This window comes from Salmo salar, chromosome 01 (assembly GCF_965601325.2).
Source record: "Salmo salar chromosome 01, fSalSal1, whole genome shotgun sequence".
Taxonomy (NCBI): domain Eukaryota; kingdom Metazoa; phylum Chordata; class Actinopteri; order Salmoniformes; family Salmonidae; genus Salmo; species Salmo salar.
This window is the reverse complement of record NC_138291.1, coordinates 16,818,645-16,839,031: the sequence shown is the minus strand read 5'-3', so window position 1 is coordinate 16,839,031 and position 20,387 is coordinate 16,818,645. Positions and strand designations below refer to the sequence as shown.

At 41.4% G+C, this 20,387-nt stretch overlaps 1 protein-coding gene across 1 annotated transcript; it reads left to right on the top strand.

Annotated features, from left to right (window-relative positions):
- Positions 1-866: 866 nt before the first annotated feature.
- 1433b (14-3-3 protein beta/alpha) lies at positions 867-11,540 on the top strand. Its single transcript, NM_001141615.1, is given in 6 exon segments — positions 867-938; positions 1,634-2,072; positions 9,971-10,094; positions 10,713-10,876; positions 11,182-11,277; positions 11,442-11,540. Coding segments are annotated over 5 exon segments (753 nt in total). The 5' UTR covers positions 867-938; positions 1,634-1,778; the 3' UTR covers positions 11,517-11,540.
- The last annotated feature ends 8,847 nt before the right edge of the window (positions 11,541-20,387 follow it).

Below are 20,387 nucleotides of genomic sequence, written 5' to 3'. Positions count from 1 at the left end.
CAAATTCTTATTTACAATGACGGCCTAGGAGGCAAAAGGCCTCCTGCGGGGACGGGGGATTACAAATTTAAATTAAAAAAAAAATATATATATATATATATATATATATATATATATATATATATATATGAATAAATATAGGACAAAACACACATCACAACAAGAGAGACAACAAAACACTACATAAAGATGGACCTAAGACAACAACATAGCAAGGCAGCAACACAACATGACAACAACATGGTGGAAACACAACATGGTAGCAGCACAAAACATGGTACAAACATTATTGTTAAAGGCAAATTAATATTTGATATACTCTGGCCTATGTAACAAAGAATTTAATAAAACTGGGTACATGCTGTCTGTGTGCCCTATCACCAGCATAACGTGTTCTGTGTAGTGAAAATATTATTAAAGTGAGCACTAAGTGAGCACTAAGCAGAGGTCATCTGGTCAAGGTTGGATGGCTGCTCACCCACAATAGCAAAGCTTAGGAAAAGGAAAGGGGTATCAAGAGGAGAAAATAGGAATATCTCGGTCACTATAATGAGTGGGTGCCACGCCCGCCTCGGGGCTCCCTGATGCTGCTACAACTTGTGAAAGGGGGTAGGAATGGAGGATAACCATGGCAATGGTGACGTCTTCTCCCTTGCTCTAATTGGAGGAAACCCCGTGGCCCCGGCCGCAGCCTACACGCCGGTCGAACCCATTTCTGAACTCCCTCCCCCTTTCCCCGCGCAAAATAGCTACTGGCTAATATTACTAGAAATCACCGTTGACAGGAAGAATTGTCTATTTCTGATTGGAGAATCATTCTCACATAGAGCCGCTCCATCTAGCAAGTCTGGTTGAATTTCACGGCTGCTGTTTTTCGCTCTGCTTCATACCAATCTCACAGCGGATCAATTCGGAGGAACAAATCGGGACCTTAGAAGGTTAGAACATACAGAAATCAGTTCAAAATATTTTTTGTTTGCTATTTGTAAATTATTGTTATGTTGTAGTCAAGCTTATGGCATGGTAATGTTATTTTGTAGCAATCCATTCTCAATGAAAGGAGTGGCCCAACGCTAGTAGCTAGCTACAGTAGCTTTTAGTTACACTAACGTTAAATATTTGTGTGTTAACGTTACCGTAGGTCGTTAACTAATGTTAATTATATGGCTAGTTGTTGGCTAATATGCTCCGCTGACTTGTTTGGACGTAGCAAGACCGATGCATCGTTTTTGTGGTAAATAAATGTCCACCTAGCAGGGATGTAAGTTAGCTTGTTAACTGATTATCTCTAGTGTAAGACTAACGTTAGTCAACAACTGTGACCACTGGTTAGTTTATAGATAAACTCGATGTACTTAGCTTTCTATTTTTCTGCGTTAACTAGTTACGTTTTCACTAGCTAGCGACCCATCGAATTTGACAGATACCACGTCAATGCACGCAGGACGCGCACACACCATCCGAATGTTGCAGGGAGTGTAACCTCTGCGAGCTGGATTACTACTGTATCTGGTTATTTTCTAAAGGCTGCAGTGTCTAATATGTTGGTTCTAGGTACAGTACATTGTGGTCACATTCTGTCTTCTATAATAAAATGACTTAGTGACATAAACCTTCTGTTTTACATTTGCAGGTTTTTGGTGGAATACTGCGCAGCATCCGCTACTCTCTATCGTTTAGCGCCATCTTCAAGTCCCTCTTGCATTCCTGGACTCCTATTGTTTTTAACCCGTCCGTGACGAATCAAGCTAAGGTTACACACTAAAGAATAAAAAACAATGGATAAAGCGGAGCTTATTCAGAAGGCCAAGTTGGCGGAGCAAGCCGAGCGCTACGATGACATGGCCGCCTCGATGAAGGAGGTAACGGAACAGGGGGGCGAGCTGTCAAACGAGGAGAGGAACCTGCTATCTGTCGCATACAAGAACGTGGTCGGAGCACGGCGGTCGGCATGGAGGGTCATCTCCAGCATCGGACAGAAGACGGAGGGAAGCGACAAGAAGCTTGCAATGGTCAACGAATACCGGGAGAAGGTGGAGGGCGAGCTGAGAGATATCTGCAACGACGTACTGGTATGTAGTACTAGTAGAGATTCATTTTAATGGAAATGTTGACTGAATAAAATGGGCGTAGGTTTAAATGTATGGTAGCCTAAGACATGGTTTCCCAAACTCGGTGCTGCCCCCCAGGGTGTATGTTTGTTTTTTGCCCAAGCACTATACAGCTGATTCAAATAATAAGTAGGGGTGTTAGCCAGAACACTGAGGTTAAGTTCCCAATCTGGCCCTCATACCATCATGGCCATCTAAACATTCCCAGCTTCCAATTGGCTCCTTCATCCCCCTCGTCGCCCCTGTAACTATTCCCCAGGTTGTTGCTGTAAATGTCTCAGTCAACTTACCTGGTTAAAAAAAAACCAGTTTGGGAAACCCTGACCCGGGATATTGAATACACCTGTTTCTCCCTCTCACTGCCTCTCACAGCTTGCTACTGGGAAAGTGTGGTCACTGGCCAGACATTTGGTCACATATGTATTGTATCATTATATGGGGCAACTTATTTGGATGTAAAGTAATTACATGGACAGCAAACGTATAGCTAATTTGAAATACAATTTCAGTAATTCTAGTCCATATTGTAGGGAGTTGATTAGTCATGTCTCTCTAGGTCTGGGAAGTGTTTTGTTGTTGGTCTTCCAACTGCACACCTCATGCTCCTCCAGGGGCGTATTTGAGTGCATCAGTGCAAAGCACGAGGCATCAGTAATTCACCCAGCCCTAGTGCTGCAGGAATCTTGTCTCTGTCTGGATAAATGTGCCTTTAGAAAAGGGAGTCTTTTTAAATTAAGAGCAATGCCTTCTCTGAACAGGGAACAATACATTCTGTATGATGAAAGATGTCCTTTTCTTCACATAAGCATAGCTATTCAACTTTTTCCTCTCACGTGTTTGACCAGTCTACCATGATTTGGTTTAGTTCTCTCAATTCAGGTAGAATTGCACATGTAGGCAGTTGTTTTTCTATGTGGACTTTTTAATTCCTGAATGGAAGTGACCCCACCTCTGGTCTCATTCTCAGCAGTGAGTGCTTCCAAGTTCCAACCATTCATTTATCCCATTTCTATTACTGTAAAACAGAGACTAACATTAGATTGTTTCAATGCAGTATGGGTCAAATGTCACGGCCCAGGTTTCCTAAATGAGTTCCTCCGGTCTAAAAAGGGGATCTCCCCTGGCCTCGTGATGAGAAGGAAGTATTGTATTTTCACCCCCTTACCCCGGTTCCTTCCTTTTGGGATTCTGTCACAATGGAATTTAACAACGTGACGGTGCATACTGACAAAGGTCACAATCCAGTGTGTCTGCAAAGCAAGGTGTGTCAGAATCTGAGAGGTAGGCTCTGGCAGAGCACCAGTGGTGGCTGTTCGAGAGCCATGTTACAGGCCTGAAATGAAGAGTGTGTCCTCCTGTTTTAATCATCAGTCTCATCTGACACGAGTTGTAATGAAGCTAGCCAAGTGAAGAAGTTCATAGCCAGTTTGCTCAATAGGCTACGTCTCAACCCCACTAACCTAGCTAGCTACCCATTTGATTCTCCAAATTGCTATGGCGCTCTGTGATTGATGAAACATGCAGGAAAATATATTTTTTTTATCCGCTTTCAGTAAAATTACTTGACTTTCTACTAACAACTTTCTACATCTGTTATTGTTTCCGTTGGGACAATTGTTTTCAGTTAAATCCAATGCTTTACAGGTGAATAGCTCTGTCTGTTATTTCTATCTGGTCTTGATGGTGGATTAAGTGAGGATCTCTGGTGGCTTAGCTGGGAGGTTGAGCATTTCCCTGAGCCTCTGCCCTTAGACACAAGGTCTGGGATGGGAGGTGGGCAGTATTTGTAAGCACAATCCAGCAGTTATCTATACATATTAGAGGTTATGGCTACGACAATGAAAGGTCATATGTCTATACTTCTTTTTTTCTATGAAGGCAGCAGAGTGACGAAGGATCCATTCCGTTAGACCGTCTAGCCAGGGAGATATTCAAAACTATGAAACCGCATTCCATTGCCGCTGCCATTCTAATTGGGTTGATGGTCAAAGTAAATGACAATCTGAATGGACACCAACAGAGATTGGGTGGCATATATGCATAGTGGTTCTCTATACATGGGAGCAAGAAAACAATGGATAATCCTACGTATGTAGCTAGGCATAACTGATAAGCAGATAACTGTAGGATATGGTTGGATTACCTCAGGTTGATTTACTGCCCTCTCCTTTCCTGTATGAGTCATGTTGTAAACTGTACAGATGGCCATGCTTTCACACCACACCGTACAGCTACCCAACTTCTTTGCACATGCCACTGTCGTGTGTGTGTGAAACACACCCTTCTAGGCTGACTCAGCCGCTTGCCGGTGTTGACTGAGGGTGTGGTGGAGTCAGCCTAGAAAGTTGTTTCACGCTGCTTGCCCAAACTCGTTTCCTCTGCTCAGTGGCTGGCTACTGATACAAGTAACCACTATGGGAGTCCTATGTCTACTTTCAGCTGACAGGCTTGGTCTGCACTGGGCTGAAGTGAGCCTGGTGGCAGAGACAGGACTGGATAACGTGATACTCACTTTCCACTAAGGTGACATCATGCCATGCCAGACCGGACAGGGACACAGTGGAACCTCTCTGCTGCCCACAGCCATGCAGACACTGTGCTGCCCTCTGCTGTGGCCTTACCCACCCTGTCTGCTTGCACTGTGTTGGCCTAGACCAGGGTTACGGCTGGGTGATATATCAAATGAATTCAAATTAGTTTTTGTGCAATATTCCAAATGCCTAGATTGCAGAAATCTGTTATTCTATAAAAAAAAAAATAATAGTTTGTCCACTTGTTCTTATGTTGTCATTTTGGTCTCGTCTCCTTCGCTCCTTCTGTGCTGTGTGCACCTTCCCATTTATACCTGAGATCTGTATATAATGACGAGATGCACATGTCTCCGCCCTAAAAATTGAAGTTGTTGTCCCAAAGGCGAGAAGGCAGGTGAAATGCTTAGGTCCAAAATAAGCCAATAGAAATGCATTGGGCTTCACCTCTTCCTCTCTGTTTACACACACACACCAAGCCCCTGCCACTCGCACAACAAAGATGAGAGATCACTTCTTCCTCTCTGACAAGCAGTTTCAAACACGCTATTTGCATTTGAGGTTTGGGCCAACAGAATCAGAGACATTATTTTACTATGTATTATTGTCTCTAATAGAGAAGTTACCTTTTCTAACAATACCCTTTTTATGTCTCAACTGCTCACATTGAGAGCAGAGCAGACACTACTAAAACGAGAGTATCAATGAACATTGATTCTGGAAAATAAATGCTCAGTTTGTCACGCGGCATTATACTAGCTGTCTAGTGTGAGTTTTTATAAATGTACAATAAGCATAAAATACAATTGATAGAAATTGGCAACTCTTTCTCATTCTGAGAAACTAGGTAGGCCACTTGATTTCAACATGTGGACAGGCTAGCATGCTGTTCAAACAGTTGGAGACGGACAGAAGGGTGTGTTCATAACATTTCAACTTTTCTTCCTTGTTAGCTGGCTAATAGATCCATGTTTGCTCAACTTGAACTATATAAAGATTCCTGACAAGATTAGCTGGATACTCACTAGCATTTGTGCTTGAGATTGAGACCTGTGTTAACTTTCTATAATGCTTGCTTAAAGAAGTTTGTCATTAGTGAATGTGCATTATGAATGGTTCTGGTTAAATTTGTAACAAGGGCATTTTCATAGACCAACTTGAAAGTCAAGACGGTGATTATTGCAAAAAAGCACGTTAAATTATTTTGCAAAAATAATTACCTTATTAGTGGGTCTTATGGTTGTGGGAGCCTTATATTTAGCTTTGGTATAATTTCACGAGCCCTGAATTCATTTGATTGTTGCTGACTGTTTGAAATGCAGTGTATTTGACCTTTAATTGTACAACAAAGCTTATTTAGAGAACTTTAAAAAAAAAAAGGAAGGAAAATCAGCCAACAAGTGCTCAGTATATGTGGGAACTCCTTCAAGACTGTTGGAAAAGCATTCCAGGTGAAGCTGGTTGAGAGAATGCCAAAGGTGTGAAAGCTGTCATCAAGGCAAAGGGTGGCTACTTTGAAGAATGTCAAATACACAAATAAAAATGTTATAACACATTTTTGGTTACTACATGATTCCATGTGTGTTATTTCATAGTTTTGATGTCTTCACTATTGTACAATGTAGAAAATAAAAACCCTTGCATGAGTAGGTATGACCCAACTTTTGACTGTATATGCATGTGTATATTTGTGATTTGCCCATAAGTTTTAAATAATAGTGATATGGTTTAAAAATCATATCGTCCAACCCTTACCAGGCTTTCTGTTAGCCGCTGGCTTTTGGGCAAAAATGAATAAATGAGAAGCCAATAAATAAAATTGGCATCGGGCGGTAGAATAAATACATCCCATTGCAAAAGAATACTTTTTAGCCTATTCATCGATGGAAACGCATTAGACCGATCATGCTTATAAGTTACTTTGCATAATTTAGTGATTAAAATTATTGTGCATATTTTCATTAGTCATTATGATTCTTATTTACCACACGCTCACAGCAGACATGCAGAGCCTAGTTTGAGTGTAAAATCTGTCAAACAAGCAAGTGCTGCTGCCACAAGTCCTGTTGCTGCTGGAGTGAAAGGTGATTTTTATATGCCCAATCATTGCGCAAAAAAATTCTAAATGCAATCTTGGGTTTAAAAACAGTTTAAGGCCACGATTTAAGAAATACTATTTCTCAACTGGTAATTGAAGTGCGCTTCCCATTCGGCATTCAAGTGCTTAGGCAACGGTAGGCAGGCTTCAGTGTGTCACACACCACTTTGCATTGTAAGCTGTATGCATTTTGAAAACATGTACTTAATTGTGTGAAACCTTAACTTTTTACTTCATATTATGAGGCATGTCTCGCTTCAAATCAACTTTCTTAAATCCAAATAACATTTTGTCACATGCTTCGTAAAACAGGTGTGGACAAACGGTGAAATGCTAATTTCCCAGCAATGCAGAGAGAAAGAAAATGGAGAAATAATAGAAAAGTAAAACATGTAATAGATAACTTGACTACATACAAGGGGTGCAGCTGTATTCGCTTTTTGAGGATCTGAGGGCCCATGCCAAATCTTTTCAGCCTCCTGAGGGGAAGAGGCGTTGTGGTGCCCTCTTCATGACTGGTGGTGTGTTTGGACCAGTTATTTTGATGAACTGGTTGTATGAATTTGGGATCTATTGTCCTCGAGTCTGTTTGGAATAGGCCGTTTCTTTCTTGCACAGAACGACAAGCTGTCCAATAGAATAGGTACTTTTCTACAATGTGGGATAGTAGATTGACACAGACTAGTGATTTTGCGGTTTGTTACTCATGTTGGCTGAGGAAAAGTAAATGTGGACACTTATTGTAACATCAAAGTGCCAATCGAAATTCGTTAAGGACGCATGCCGTTGTAACCTCGAGTTGCATGTTCTGTTAATCACATTTAGATTAAGGTACAATTTCTCATTCTGAGCACCGTGGGTGGACACCCTAATCAGGTTACTCGCCTAATCCACAAGGGTTAGGTCAATTTAAAATGCTGCCGGTCAAATGTCTGGTGCCACATTTTCCTGATGAAAACCCTGGCCTAGTCATACTTTATAGTACTAGTTCATGCACGCTGAGTAGTTGCAATTCAATAGTTGCCCCCAATAACCACCTCAATCTGTATGCGACTACAGGCGATCGTGTCAGAATCTGTTAATTTATTGTTGATTTAAGCAATGTTGACTGAGAATAGTGCAGAGAATAGTGCAGAGAATGGTGCAGGCTGTGTTCAGTGCTCCAGTTTCAGCCATAGCTAAGACAGAACAGGGCCCAATTACGAAAGCATCCAGGCTGGCTGTCTCTTCGCCTGTGGATATAACCTTGGCAAGACACATTTTTCAAAGTCAAACCATTTAGGTTGTCATGGTGATGGCCCACGTTTTTCGTGAGGATAATTGAAAACCCAGCCAGATTCACATAGTAGTCTTGACAGAATCACACAAAAATATGCTTATCCGGATGTTCACGATACACTCATATCCAACAGAAGACCACAGCCGCAAATTGCAATCCATTGGTTTGAGGAGTGCAATACTGCAATTAGTCAAACCCTGGAGAATTTCGCCACCAGCTCTTGGTAGGCCTATGGCTATATCATTGCCACATAGGGGAGATGTGGCACTGGGTTTTATAGAGCACAGTGCTCTTGCCTGGGTCCTGTCCATTAAGGCACAACGTAGCAAACCGTTTTACAGTGAAAACCGAGAACAAGCATTTCTTATTGGACATGTTCAGGTAATTCATCCCCCGTTTCCTTCCGTTTGGTGCCTGTAATAGACTACTCTGTGGTCTGAGTGAAACTGAAGCGCCGTGTGAACTGAACACATTGTGAAAATCCAAGCCGCTTCCCCTCCACTCGTTTGCAGCCAGGGCGACGTATGGGAAGGAATGCTTGACATTTGAGCGTGCCGTGTATCGTCTCGACTAATCTGTCTGTAAGTAGGCCGGGTGGGAGTGGTTGGAGTTGGGCCGGGTGGGAGTGGTTGGAGTTGGGCCGGGTGGGAGTGGTTGGAGTTGGGCCGGGTGGACAGCCTCATCTGCGTTGAACTTGTTTAATCTGGTATTTGAAACCAGTTACGGTGACCTTAAACCCTTGGTCTCACTGACACAGATTAGCAGTAAAGCTGTAATCAGGCAGCAATCCAGCCCTTCTAGATCCTGATGAGTTGGCCACTGGATGGTTAGGCTCCTTCACGCTAGCTAACTGGGGATTTAGTGTTCCAGAACTCAATGTCAGGAGCTGAGTTTTCCCTTACAGAAGGAAACATGCATCAGATTGAATCCCACATGGTGTGTGTGGCACCTGTCTTACCTGTACCCTCTTCAGTCTATTTAGTGTGTTGCATAGGAACTGGTCTGTAGTAATAGTGGAGTTTCTGCTGCTGTGGGGTTTAAATATTGGTGCATATGCTTTGTAGACCCTGTGAGTGATATCGAAGATGTAGCTTACAAGGGATACTACTACTTGCATTCAGCCGTTGGTTTTGCTTCCGAGAGTCGCTGTGCCACTAAGACAGAGCAGTCAGGGACGTTGGTACGAAAGAAGCCTGGATGAATCTAGGGCAAAAGATGGTCTGGAACCCGCAGTAGGGACAAGTTGGAATGACTTGACGCAGTGCAACATGCTGGCTCCCTCCCTGCTTGTACTTGACCCACTGCTGCGTGCCCATATGCACAGCTAGGCTCTTGATGGGGACAGAACAGGCTTGATTAATGATGTAGAGGTGTCCAGGCTGTCCACTCCACTCGGTGTGACCACTGCAGTCTCATAACGTGTCTGCCTGCCCTTGTGTGGGCACATCGCTGCATGGATATCACATGTCATTATATAGACCTGCTTGTTCATCATCACGTGACGCAACTAGCCTGGTCAGGATTTTTCAATCACATTTTTATGTAATTGTTTATATTCAACTTTGAATCTTGTAGTCATCATTGATACACCTCCTTGGTCCAGTACAGTCACTAATGCTGCTGCTAATCCAGTTTGTTGGTTTCATCTCTGTTGTAATGGAAAGATTGAGGCTAGTTGCTGTCTGACTTCACTTATCTGCCCACTGGTGTGGGAGGGTCTTGGTTAGGAACTCTGGATATGATGGGAACTCCACTCGCATGGTCATGTTTGGGTGGATGTTGTCTCAGCCAATCATAAGCAACCTTCTGTAGCCAGTCAGTAGGTTTGAAGATTTTGAAATGGGGTTAACAGTATTTCAATTACACAAACACAACTTTGAAAGGAAACATTGACAGTCAAATGGAAGGTTTATGCAGTGTGAACAAATTATGAATCTGTGTTTCCTTCCCACAGGAACTGCTGAATAAATATTTAATTGAGAACTCCACAAATGCTGAAAGCAAAGTATTCTATCTTAAGATGAAGGGCGACTACTATAGATACCTTGCCGAAGTCGCCTCTGGGGATGACAAAACAGGTAAGATTGCAATGAAATGGCCCCTTGAACTGAATGCGGCAAAGGTATTTGCCATGTTGCTATTTTCAAGCAATAGTCCTACATTTTAGGTGTAGCCAAGTGATACTCAAGATCGATAACAGTACAAAAATATATATTTTTAAATATGCAGAATAAAATACTTTTTGGGGGGGGTCTCCCTTTCTCTCTCTCAATACCAGAATGACATCTAAGCATGTTTTACTGACTGACTTTATTGGCCTCTGAGACTTCCACTTGTATCCATTGTGACACACACTAAAGAGCTCTATGCCCTATTTTAGCCTTTTATTAGCCTGTGCAATTCAAATGGGTCCAGGAAAAAGGAAATAAATGTGCCGCTCGACTGCAAGTTGCTTATTGCTAAGAATGAGCCACAGTCAGAATCATCCAATACTACATTTGTAGTCTTCAACCTAGCAGCCACTAGCTGTCGAAGTCCACTCTCCTAATCTTAATCGCTTCAGAGTGAATTTAGCTAACGAGGTTATCAGGCTTCTGTCATTCTAACACTTGATTGCAATCAAAATAAATCAGGCAGGGTGCCATACTCTATCATTGCCTCCAATAAAGTCCATTCTGATCTTTGTGCTCCCCCAGCAACCATAGAGCACTCTCAGGAGGCGTACCAGCAGGCGTTTGACATCAGCAAGAAGGAGATGGACCCCACGCATCCCATCCGCCTGGGCCTGGCCCTCAACTTCTCAGTCTTCTTCTACGAGATCCTCAACTCTCCAGAGAAAGCCTGCTCACTGGCCAAACAGGTCAGTCCTTCCCCTCTCCCCTGTTTGCTTTAGGTATGGGGACTTTGTTAGATGTTATCTGCTTGTTCCATGTCAGAACAAATTAAAGGGAATGTTAAGTGGTGTGTTTGAATTGCTAACAAGTGTGTGAATGGGTGGAATATAATGTTTGTTCTGGGAAAAGTTATTACAATGGGAGATCTCAAGTACATGGCTGTATATCTGTGCTGGACAAGCAGGGGGTTTACTTGTTGGTAGCTTGGATTTTGTACAGCGACTCTTCATTTAATCTTGCCGTGTAATAAGTGTGCTTTTTGTGTCTCCAGGCATTTGATGACGCCATTGCAGAGCTGGACAAACTGAACGAGGAGTCATACAAAGACAGCACTCTCATCATGCAGCTGCTCAGAGACAACCTGACAGTTAGTACCCTTCCCTCTCTGCTCTCCCCATCTTCCTCATTTTTGTCAAAGTTTACTGTTACAAGTTTAATTTTGTTTAAAATGAAGACTGTACAGTTAGTAGAGGAAGTAAACTAAGATGGTGGGTGTATAGAGGTGTTTAACGTGAATGTCTCTCTCTCCAGTTATGGACATCCGACAACGCGCCTGAAGAAGGCGAGGCTGGAGAAGCCGGCGAAGCCGGAGAGAACGAGAACTGAAACTCACACAGGGTCATCTCTCCTAAAAAAAAAAAAAAAAAACCTTTTTACACATCTCCATTCCTTTATTGCTCCACTTAGTCTTTTAGCAATGAAGCCCATTACTGAATAAAAGCTGCATGTGGAAATTCCAAAATAATTTTCGACTTTTCACACTGCAGCTTTTGTGCAAAAAAAAGAGAGAAAAATATTGATTGAGGGGGGAAATGAAACCTCCATTTCTTGGTTTGTGTTTGTCCTGACCTTCCATACGTGCAGTTTCTCCTGTTAGAAAATAATTAATAGCTTCTTTTTATCAATGTTTTAGTCCAAATTAGAGGAAAAAATAAGACATTCTAGGGCTTTTTGCTACAGAAAATCTTAGTCCCATCAAAACACAAGGGGAGTTAAGATGTTAGAACACGGGTGTTTGTTAAACAAATTCGATGAGTTGTTCCCTCACCCTCCATAGGCTTGTTCTCTTTCTCCACACGGTTATCTGGTACGGTTACAGCTGCTGACGTCCTCCACACGGTTATCTTGTATGGTTACAGCTGCTGACGTCCTCCACACGGTTATCTTGTATGGTTACAGCTGCTGACGTCCAATGTGAACAAGTGTAATTGTTCTATGCTGCAGGGAGGGCCAGTCAATGAGCTGGCACCATGTAGCGCAGCCAGGTGATTTCCATTGGTTCTGACAATTCCCCCCTGGTTATGACATTCACAATAAAGCATGTCTGGTTGAGGAGGTGGGGCTTTCTGAAGATCAAAACAAAAATAAATACTCCTACATGCATGTAATTTAATAGTACACTGGAATGGGAACCAATGCTGTATACACACCAAGTCCAAATGTCCAATTTAGTACTTTTCAATGCAGGTTTGTGCACATGTTAATTAACAAGTGTTTGGTTAGTCCAGTGATTGTCGATAGAGATTTGGACCACTTATGTTTTTGCTAATCATCGATTGTAGTTCCCAAAAGCCTCGTGGAAATCTTAATGCCCTATGTATCAGCTATGTAACATGAATAAAAATGACATTTTATAAACCCATCTCGAAATAGGGTCTTTCTTAAAGGGAATTTAGGCTTGCACTTTCTTTTTAATGTGTGTGGCTTTCAACCCGTTTATATAGAAAACGATTTACTGACACGGCTAGATATATAACCCTGGGCCAGCATTCATGTAGGAAAACACTACAATATTGTGGGGGGCAATATCACGTGATTGATTCATTTTGAGAAGAGTGAAGACACCCCATCCACTACTGGAAAGGAGGAAATCTTGAGGTACAGACCTACCGCAGGTAAATTAATGAGTATGGTATACAGTTATTCCCGGTCCTGAATGTCCATCAGCATAATTTTGTAAAAATTACATTTTGTTTAATATGAAATGTTTGTACAAAAATCATTTTTTATATTTTTCTCAGATGCAGCGTATGTTGCTATTTTTTCCTTTTACAAAAAAATGTTACTTCCGGGTTTAGGAAGCAGCAATTGCTAATTAAATGACGGAGTGTAACTTAAAATGTGTTAATCTACAATATATTATTAGACATTTCAACGTTTGAGCTATATATCTAAGGCTTGCGAATATAACTTAAGTCGCAATCGGAATAATTTTGGTTAAAAAGTGAAGCGCAAACAGGACCGCTAAGCAAACTTGCTTGACCTATGTAAAATGAGTTTTATAGTGGATGTTCGGCTTCTCTCGTCGTTCGCTATTGAACCAAGCAAGCCATACCTATGAAGATGATATATTCTGAATCGGGCGGGTGGAGAAAATTCCACGGCTTTCAGTCTTCAATAGACCTCACACAAGCGGGCCATGACTAGGAAAACTATATATTCTGAATCAGGAGGATGAAGAAAATCCAGTTTTGTATTTATTTAACCTGTTAGGGCTAGGGGGCAGTATTGACACGGCTGGATAAAAAACATACCCGATTTAATCTGGTTACCACTCCTACCCAGTAACTAGAATATGCATATACTTATTACATATGGATAGAAAACACCCTAAATTTTCTAAAACTGTTTGAATGGTGTCTGTGAGTATAACAGTTGGCTCAGGAGGGCAGTTGGCTCAGTTGGTAGAGCATGGTGTTTGCAACGCCAGGATTGTGGGTTCAATTCCCACAGGGGGGCCAGTACAAAAAAAAAAAAAAAAAAAAAAAAAGAATGCATGAAATTAAATGTATCCATTCACTACTGTAAGTCGCTCTGGATAAATTTAGTCTGCTAAATGACTAAAATGTAAAATGTAAAATAACAGAACTCAAATGGCAGGTCAAAACCTGAGAGATTCCTTTACAGGAAGTGGCCTGTCTGACCATTTCTTGAACTTCTTTTCCATCTCTATCATTTACTAAGGATCTCTGCTCTAACGTGACACTTCCCACGTCGTCCATAGGCGCTCAGAGCCCGGGAAAAAACAGAATGTCGTCATTCCAGCCCCAGGCTGAAACACATTATCGCCTTTCTCAAGTGGCCGATCAAGGGACTCTGGGCTTATGGGCGTGACCCGACCGCCCCCGCCTTTGGGATTTTTTCCTCTGTTTGCCGAAAAGGAGATTCCCTGTCGGAATATTATCGCTTTTCTACGAGAAAAATGGCGTAAAAATTGATTTTAAACAGCGGTTGACATGCTTCGAAGTACGGTAATGGAATATTTAGAATTTTATTGTCACGAATTGCGCCATGCGCGCGACACTTCTTTACTATTTCGGATAGTGTCTGGAACGCACGAACAAAACGCCGCTATTCGGATATAACGATGGATTATTTTGGACCAAACCAACATTTGTTATTGAAGTAGCAGTCCTGGGTGTGCATTCTGACGAAGACAACAAAAGGTAATCAAACTTTTATAATAGTAAATATGATTATGGTGAGTGCTAAACTTGCCGGGTGTCTAAATAGCGAGCCCGTGATGCCTGGGCTATGTACTTAGAATATTGCAAAATGTGCTTTCACCAAAAAGCTATTTTAAAATCGGACATATCGAGTGCATAGAGGAGGTCTGTATCTATAATTCTTAAAATAATTGTTATGCTTTTTGTGAACATTTATCGTGAGTAATTTAGTAAAATGTTAGCGAATTCCCCGGAAGTTTGCGGGGGGTATGCTAGTTCTGAACGTCACATGCTAATGTAAAAAGCTGGTTTTTGATATAAATATGAACTTGATTGAACCAAACATGCATGTATTGTATAACATAATGTCCTAGGGTTGTCATCTGATGAAGATCATCAAAGGTGAGTGCTGCATTTAGCTGTCTTCTGGGTTTTGGTGACATTATATGCTAGCCTGAAAAATGGGATGTCTGATTATTTCTGGCTTGGTACTCTGCTGACATAATCTAATGTTTTGCTTTCGTTGTAAAGCCTTTTTGAAATCGGACAGTGTGGTTAGATTAACAAGAGTCTTGTCTTTAAATAGCTGTAAAATAGTCATATGTTTGAGAAATTGAAGTAATAGGATTTTTAAGGTTTTGAAAATCGCGCCACAGGCTGCAAGTGGCTGTTACGTAGGTGGGACGAATTCGTCCCGCCTAGCCCAGAGAGGTTAACCTCTATGGGCTAGGTGGGAGGCTTGCTCAACAGCCAGTGTAATCCCGTGGCGCGATATTCAAATACCTTAGAAATGCTATTACTTCAATTTCTCAAACATATGACTATTTTACACCATTTTAAAGACAAGACTCTCGTTAATCTAACCACACTGTCCGATTTCAAAAAGGCTTTACAACGAAAGCAAAACATTAGATTATGTCAGCAGAGTACCCAGCCAGAAATAATCAGACACCCATTTTTCAAGCTAGCATATAATGTCACATAAACCCAAACCACAGCTAAATGCAGCACTAACCTTTGATGATCTTCATCAGATGACAATCCTAGGACATTATGTTATACAATACATGCATGTTTTGTTCAATCAAGTTCATATTTATATCAAAAAACAGCTTTTTACATTAACATGTGACTAGCATTCCCACCGAACACTTCCGGTGAATTTACTAAATTACTCACGATAAACGTTCACAAAAAACATAATTATTTTAAGAATTATAGATACAGAACTCATTTATGCACTCGCTATGTCCGATTTTAAAATAGCTTTTCGGTGAAAGCACATTTTGCAATATTCTGAGTAGATAGCCCGGCCAGCACAGGCTAGCTATTTTGACACCCACCAAGTGTGGTACTCACCAAACTCCGATTTACTATTAGAAAAGTTTGATTACCTTTGCTGTCTTCGTCAGAATACACTCCCAGGACTTCTACTTCAATAACAAATGTTGGTTTGGTTCCAAATAATCCTTAGTTATATCCAAATAGCGGCGTTTTGTTAGTGCGTTCAAGACACTATCCGATGGGTAAAGAAGGGTGACGCGCCCGACGCGTTTCGTGACAAAAAATGTCAAAATATTCCATTACCGTACTTCGAAGCATGTCAACCGCTGTTTAAAATCAATTTTTATGCTATTTTTCTCGTAAAAAAGCGATAATATTCCGACCGGGAGTCATTGTTTTCGTTCAAAGAGAGAGAAAGTAAACATGGTGTCGGCTCGTGCACGCGCCTCCAGTCTCATTGTTCTCAGATCGACCACTTACAAAATGCGCTAATGTTTTTCAGCCAGGGCCTGCAAAGCCACCATTCATCTTTCTGGCGCCTTCTGAGAGCCTATGGGAGCGTTAGAAAATGTCACGTCATGCCAGAGATCCCCTGTTTTGGTTAGAGATGATCAAGAAGGCCATGAAATGGTCAGAGAGAGCGCTTCCTGTTTGGAATCTTCTCAGGTTTTGGCCTGCCAAATGAGTTCTGTTATACTCACAGACACCATTCAAACAGTTTTAGAAACTTTAGGGTGTTTTCTATCCAAATCAAACAATTATATGCATATTCTAGTTACTGGGCAGGAGTAGTAACCAGATTAAATCGGGTACGTTTTTTATCCGGCCGTGCAAATACTGCTCCCTATCCCCAACAGGTTAATTTTTATGTTTATTCCTTTCAATCTTCAATAGCTCTGAGACAAAGCGTGCAATAACTATGAAAAGCATATATTCTGATTCACGGGAGGATGGAGAAAAATCCACAGATTTTTTTGTTTCAATCTTCATCTTTGTTTTTGTTCTAAAATGGTATTTTTCAGACATAAGATATCCTCCAGCGCTTTTTGAACTTTTACTGTTGGAAAGTGATATCCTAAGTATTAATACAGTAAATTACACACACCAAAGGGTAAAAAAAAATAATCTGAAAAAGTGTTTTTTTAGACACAACTGCAAAGTTCAAGGAGTAGGGCATTCAAGGAGTTAGTCTGATGGGAAGTCGTGATGTCATCAGCCTCCCCCCTTGCTGAGGAGCAATAGAGAACAAAAGAGGAAAGGCCCACCCCTCCACTTGTGATGTCATGACTTACCTAGACCACCTATTGAGATGTACCTTTCGTTAAGTAAATCAGGTGTTAAAAGAGGTGTAAAGGAGACTGGAGTGCCACTTTGAAGTTAAGTAAAGAGCAGATTGGTGGGGTGGGAGGCAGGGGCGAAAATCTGATATCAACTTTGGAGGGGACAATTACATGAAATTTTCTCAAGAGCAATTCCTGAGGGGGACACCAAAAGTAGTGCTGTAACACATAGCCTACATTGTAATATGGTAAATGTATATTGAGGAACCAAAGAAATAAGGTGTTTGCCGTACTCCTAACGACCGGTACCCAAAACTACACAACTAATCACAACAGCAATACCATTGCCTTTAACAAATCTTGGTTCAGTCACCAGTTTAAGTTGAGAGTGGGGGTATCCATGGCATTTTCCAATTATGTTCCTATTTTACAAGTCAAAAAAATTGAGAACCTTTCATAATGTTGCCAAACAAAGACTCAACAAACTTATCTGAGACTCCGTCTCTGCCAGTCTGTCCCTGCATATCTGTCCTCAACTCTGCTGTCTGTGTGCCATCTGTTGCCTGCTCTGCCTAATCACATCATTGTGAAACATTTCCATTAGAATTTCATTTCTTTCTTATGAACATTTTATCAACTAGTCTTTGAGATATTAGGCTACTAGGGTTCTTACTTTGCGTTTTGGTGTACTGAAAAATACTCTGATGTCCGTCTTTTATTTTTCTGCCATTTTTCTACCTGGCTGGCTGGCTACACACACACACAGTGTGTAGGTTATTTACAGTAGGAGATGGGCTTCTATCATCTTATCTTTTATCATTCTATTTGGGCTTCGATCTAAAAGGTAGCTAGCAAATGTGAAACGGATTAAAATGACAAGAGTTGACAGCTGTATGAGTTCACCATTTACACAACATATGCTGCAACCTTTTGTAATTTTAATAGTTTGTTTCATATTGGCTGGCTTCCAACAATAGCTGAATTTGCAAAGCTAGCGAGCACCAATTCCGTTTCAGTGGTGTTTGCTATAATCTTTGCTACCCGGGTTAAATAAAATAAATAAATAAAAGTTCCCTTGCGACAATTTAGCTTTTGCAACGAGACCATTAAATATATTTAAGACAATGGTAGAAGAAAGTGTAGTTCTGTTCAGTTTGGACTTCAGTTTATCGCTAACCTTATCACAGGGACTTTGAAGCACTAACTTACATCATCTGCATGCTGATTCTTGGAATAAATTGACGATAGCAAAGATTCCATCTTTGACGAGGCCACATAAATGGAATAGGTACTAGCTAGCTTAATAGTTAATATTTGCGCGCTAGCTCTGCATATTCAGCTAGTGTGTGTGTGGATTAACCTCACGTCAGTTACGTTCATTGAGTACCTTTCAGACAGTAGACACGACCTGTTACCTTGCCAACAAAGGAACTGGCAGTGGATCAAACCATTGTGAGGCAAAGGGTGGGGGGGTTGCAATCTTTTGAAACTTAAAAACGCGCTATTAAGTGTCTATAATCAGCACAATTGCTTTCATTGCGTATTATTAATATTATTTAAATTACATAGTTATGTTTCAGTGATATATTGGGGGGGACAAATCATATTTTTCCCAGGATGGGGGGGTCGTGTCCCCCCCGTCCCCCCCTGGATTTCCGCCCCTGGTGGGAGGAGGAGGGTGATTAATGGACTGACCCATTCACTCTAGCTGTTACACCACATGCAGTGATTAGGTCCATCTGCAAATCAGCATTTAGAACCAGAGAGTGAGGAAAAGTGTGTGTGTGAGAGAGAGAAATAAAGAAAGTGAGAGAGAGGGGGAGGACTGCTCATGAACACAATCAGTAAAACTGCCTTTTATTACAATGCCTTGTGCTCCTCTAGCTCCACAATGAAATAGGGTGCAGGCCAGGCAGCAGGCTGTTAGCCAGCCTGCCAGCTTAGTGGAGTCTGCCACTAGCACAGTCAGTGTAGTCAGCTCAGCTTTCCCCATTGAGACCGTGTCTGTGCCTCGATCTAGGTTGGGCAAAATTAAAGATGGCGGTGTTCGCTTTAGCAATCTCACTAGTATAAAGACCTCCTCCATTCCTGCCATTATTGAAAGAGATTGTGATACCTCACATCTCAAAATTGGGTTACTTAATGTTAGATCCCTCACTTCCAAGGCAGTTATAGTCAATGAACTAATCACTGATCATAATCTTGATGTGATTGGCCTGACTGAAACATGGCTTAAGCCTGATGAATTTACTGTGTTAAATGAGGCCTCACCTCCTGGTTACACTAGTGACCATACCCCCCGTGCATCCGGCAAAGGCGGAGGTGTTGCTAACATTTATGATAGCAAATTTGAATTTACAAAAAAAAAAACAATGACGTTTTCGTCTTTTGAGCTTCTAGTCATGAAATCTATGCAGCCTACTCAATCACTTTTTATAGCTACTGTTTACAGGCATTCTGGGCCATATGCAGTGTTCCTCACTGAGTTCCCTGAATTCCTATCGGATCTTGTAGTCATAGCAGATAATATTCAAATTTTTGGTGACTTTAACATTCACATGGAAAAGCCCTCAGACCAATTCCAAAAGGCTTTCGGAGCCATCATCGACTCAGTGGGTTTTGTCCAACATGTCTCTGGACCTACTCACTGCCACAATCATACTCTGGACCTAGTTTTGTCCCATGGAATAAATGTTGTGGATCTTAATGTTTTTCCTCATAATCCTGGATTATCCGACCACCATTTTATTGCGTTTGCAATTGCAACAAATAATCTGCTCAGACCCCAACCAAGGAGCATTAAAAGTCGTGCTATAAATTCTCAGACAACCCAAAGATTCCTTGATGCCCTTCCAGACTCCCTCTGCCTACCCAAGGACGTCAGAGGACAAAAATCAGTTAACCACCTAACCGAGGAACTCAATTTAATCTTGCGCAATACCCTAGATGCAGTTGCACCCCTAAAAACTAAAAACATCTGTCATAAGAAACTAGCTCCCTGGTATACAGAAAATACACGAGCTCTGAAGCAAGCTTCCAGAAAATTGGAACGGAAATAGCGCCACACCAAACTGGAAGTCTTCCGACTAGCTTGGAAAGACAGTACCGTGCACTATCGAAGAGCCCTCACTGCTGCTCGATCATCCTATTTTTCCAACTTAATTGAGGAAAATAAGAACAATCCGAAATTTCTTTTTGATACTGTCGCAAAGCTAACTAAAAAACAGTATTCGCAAATGGAGGATGGCTTTCACTTCAGCAGTAATACATTTATGAACTTCTTTGAGGAAAAGATCATGATCATTAGAAAGCAAATTACGGACTCCTCTTTAAATCTGCGTATTCCTCCAAAGCTCCATTGTCCTGAGTCTGCACAACTCTGCCAGGACCTAGGATCAAGGGAGATACTAAAGTGTTTTAGTACTATATCTCTTGACACAATGATGAAAATAATCATGGCCTCTAAA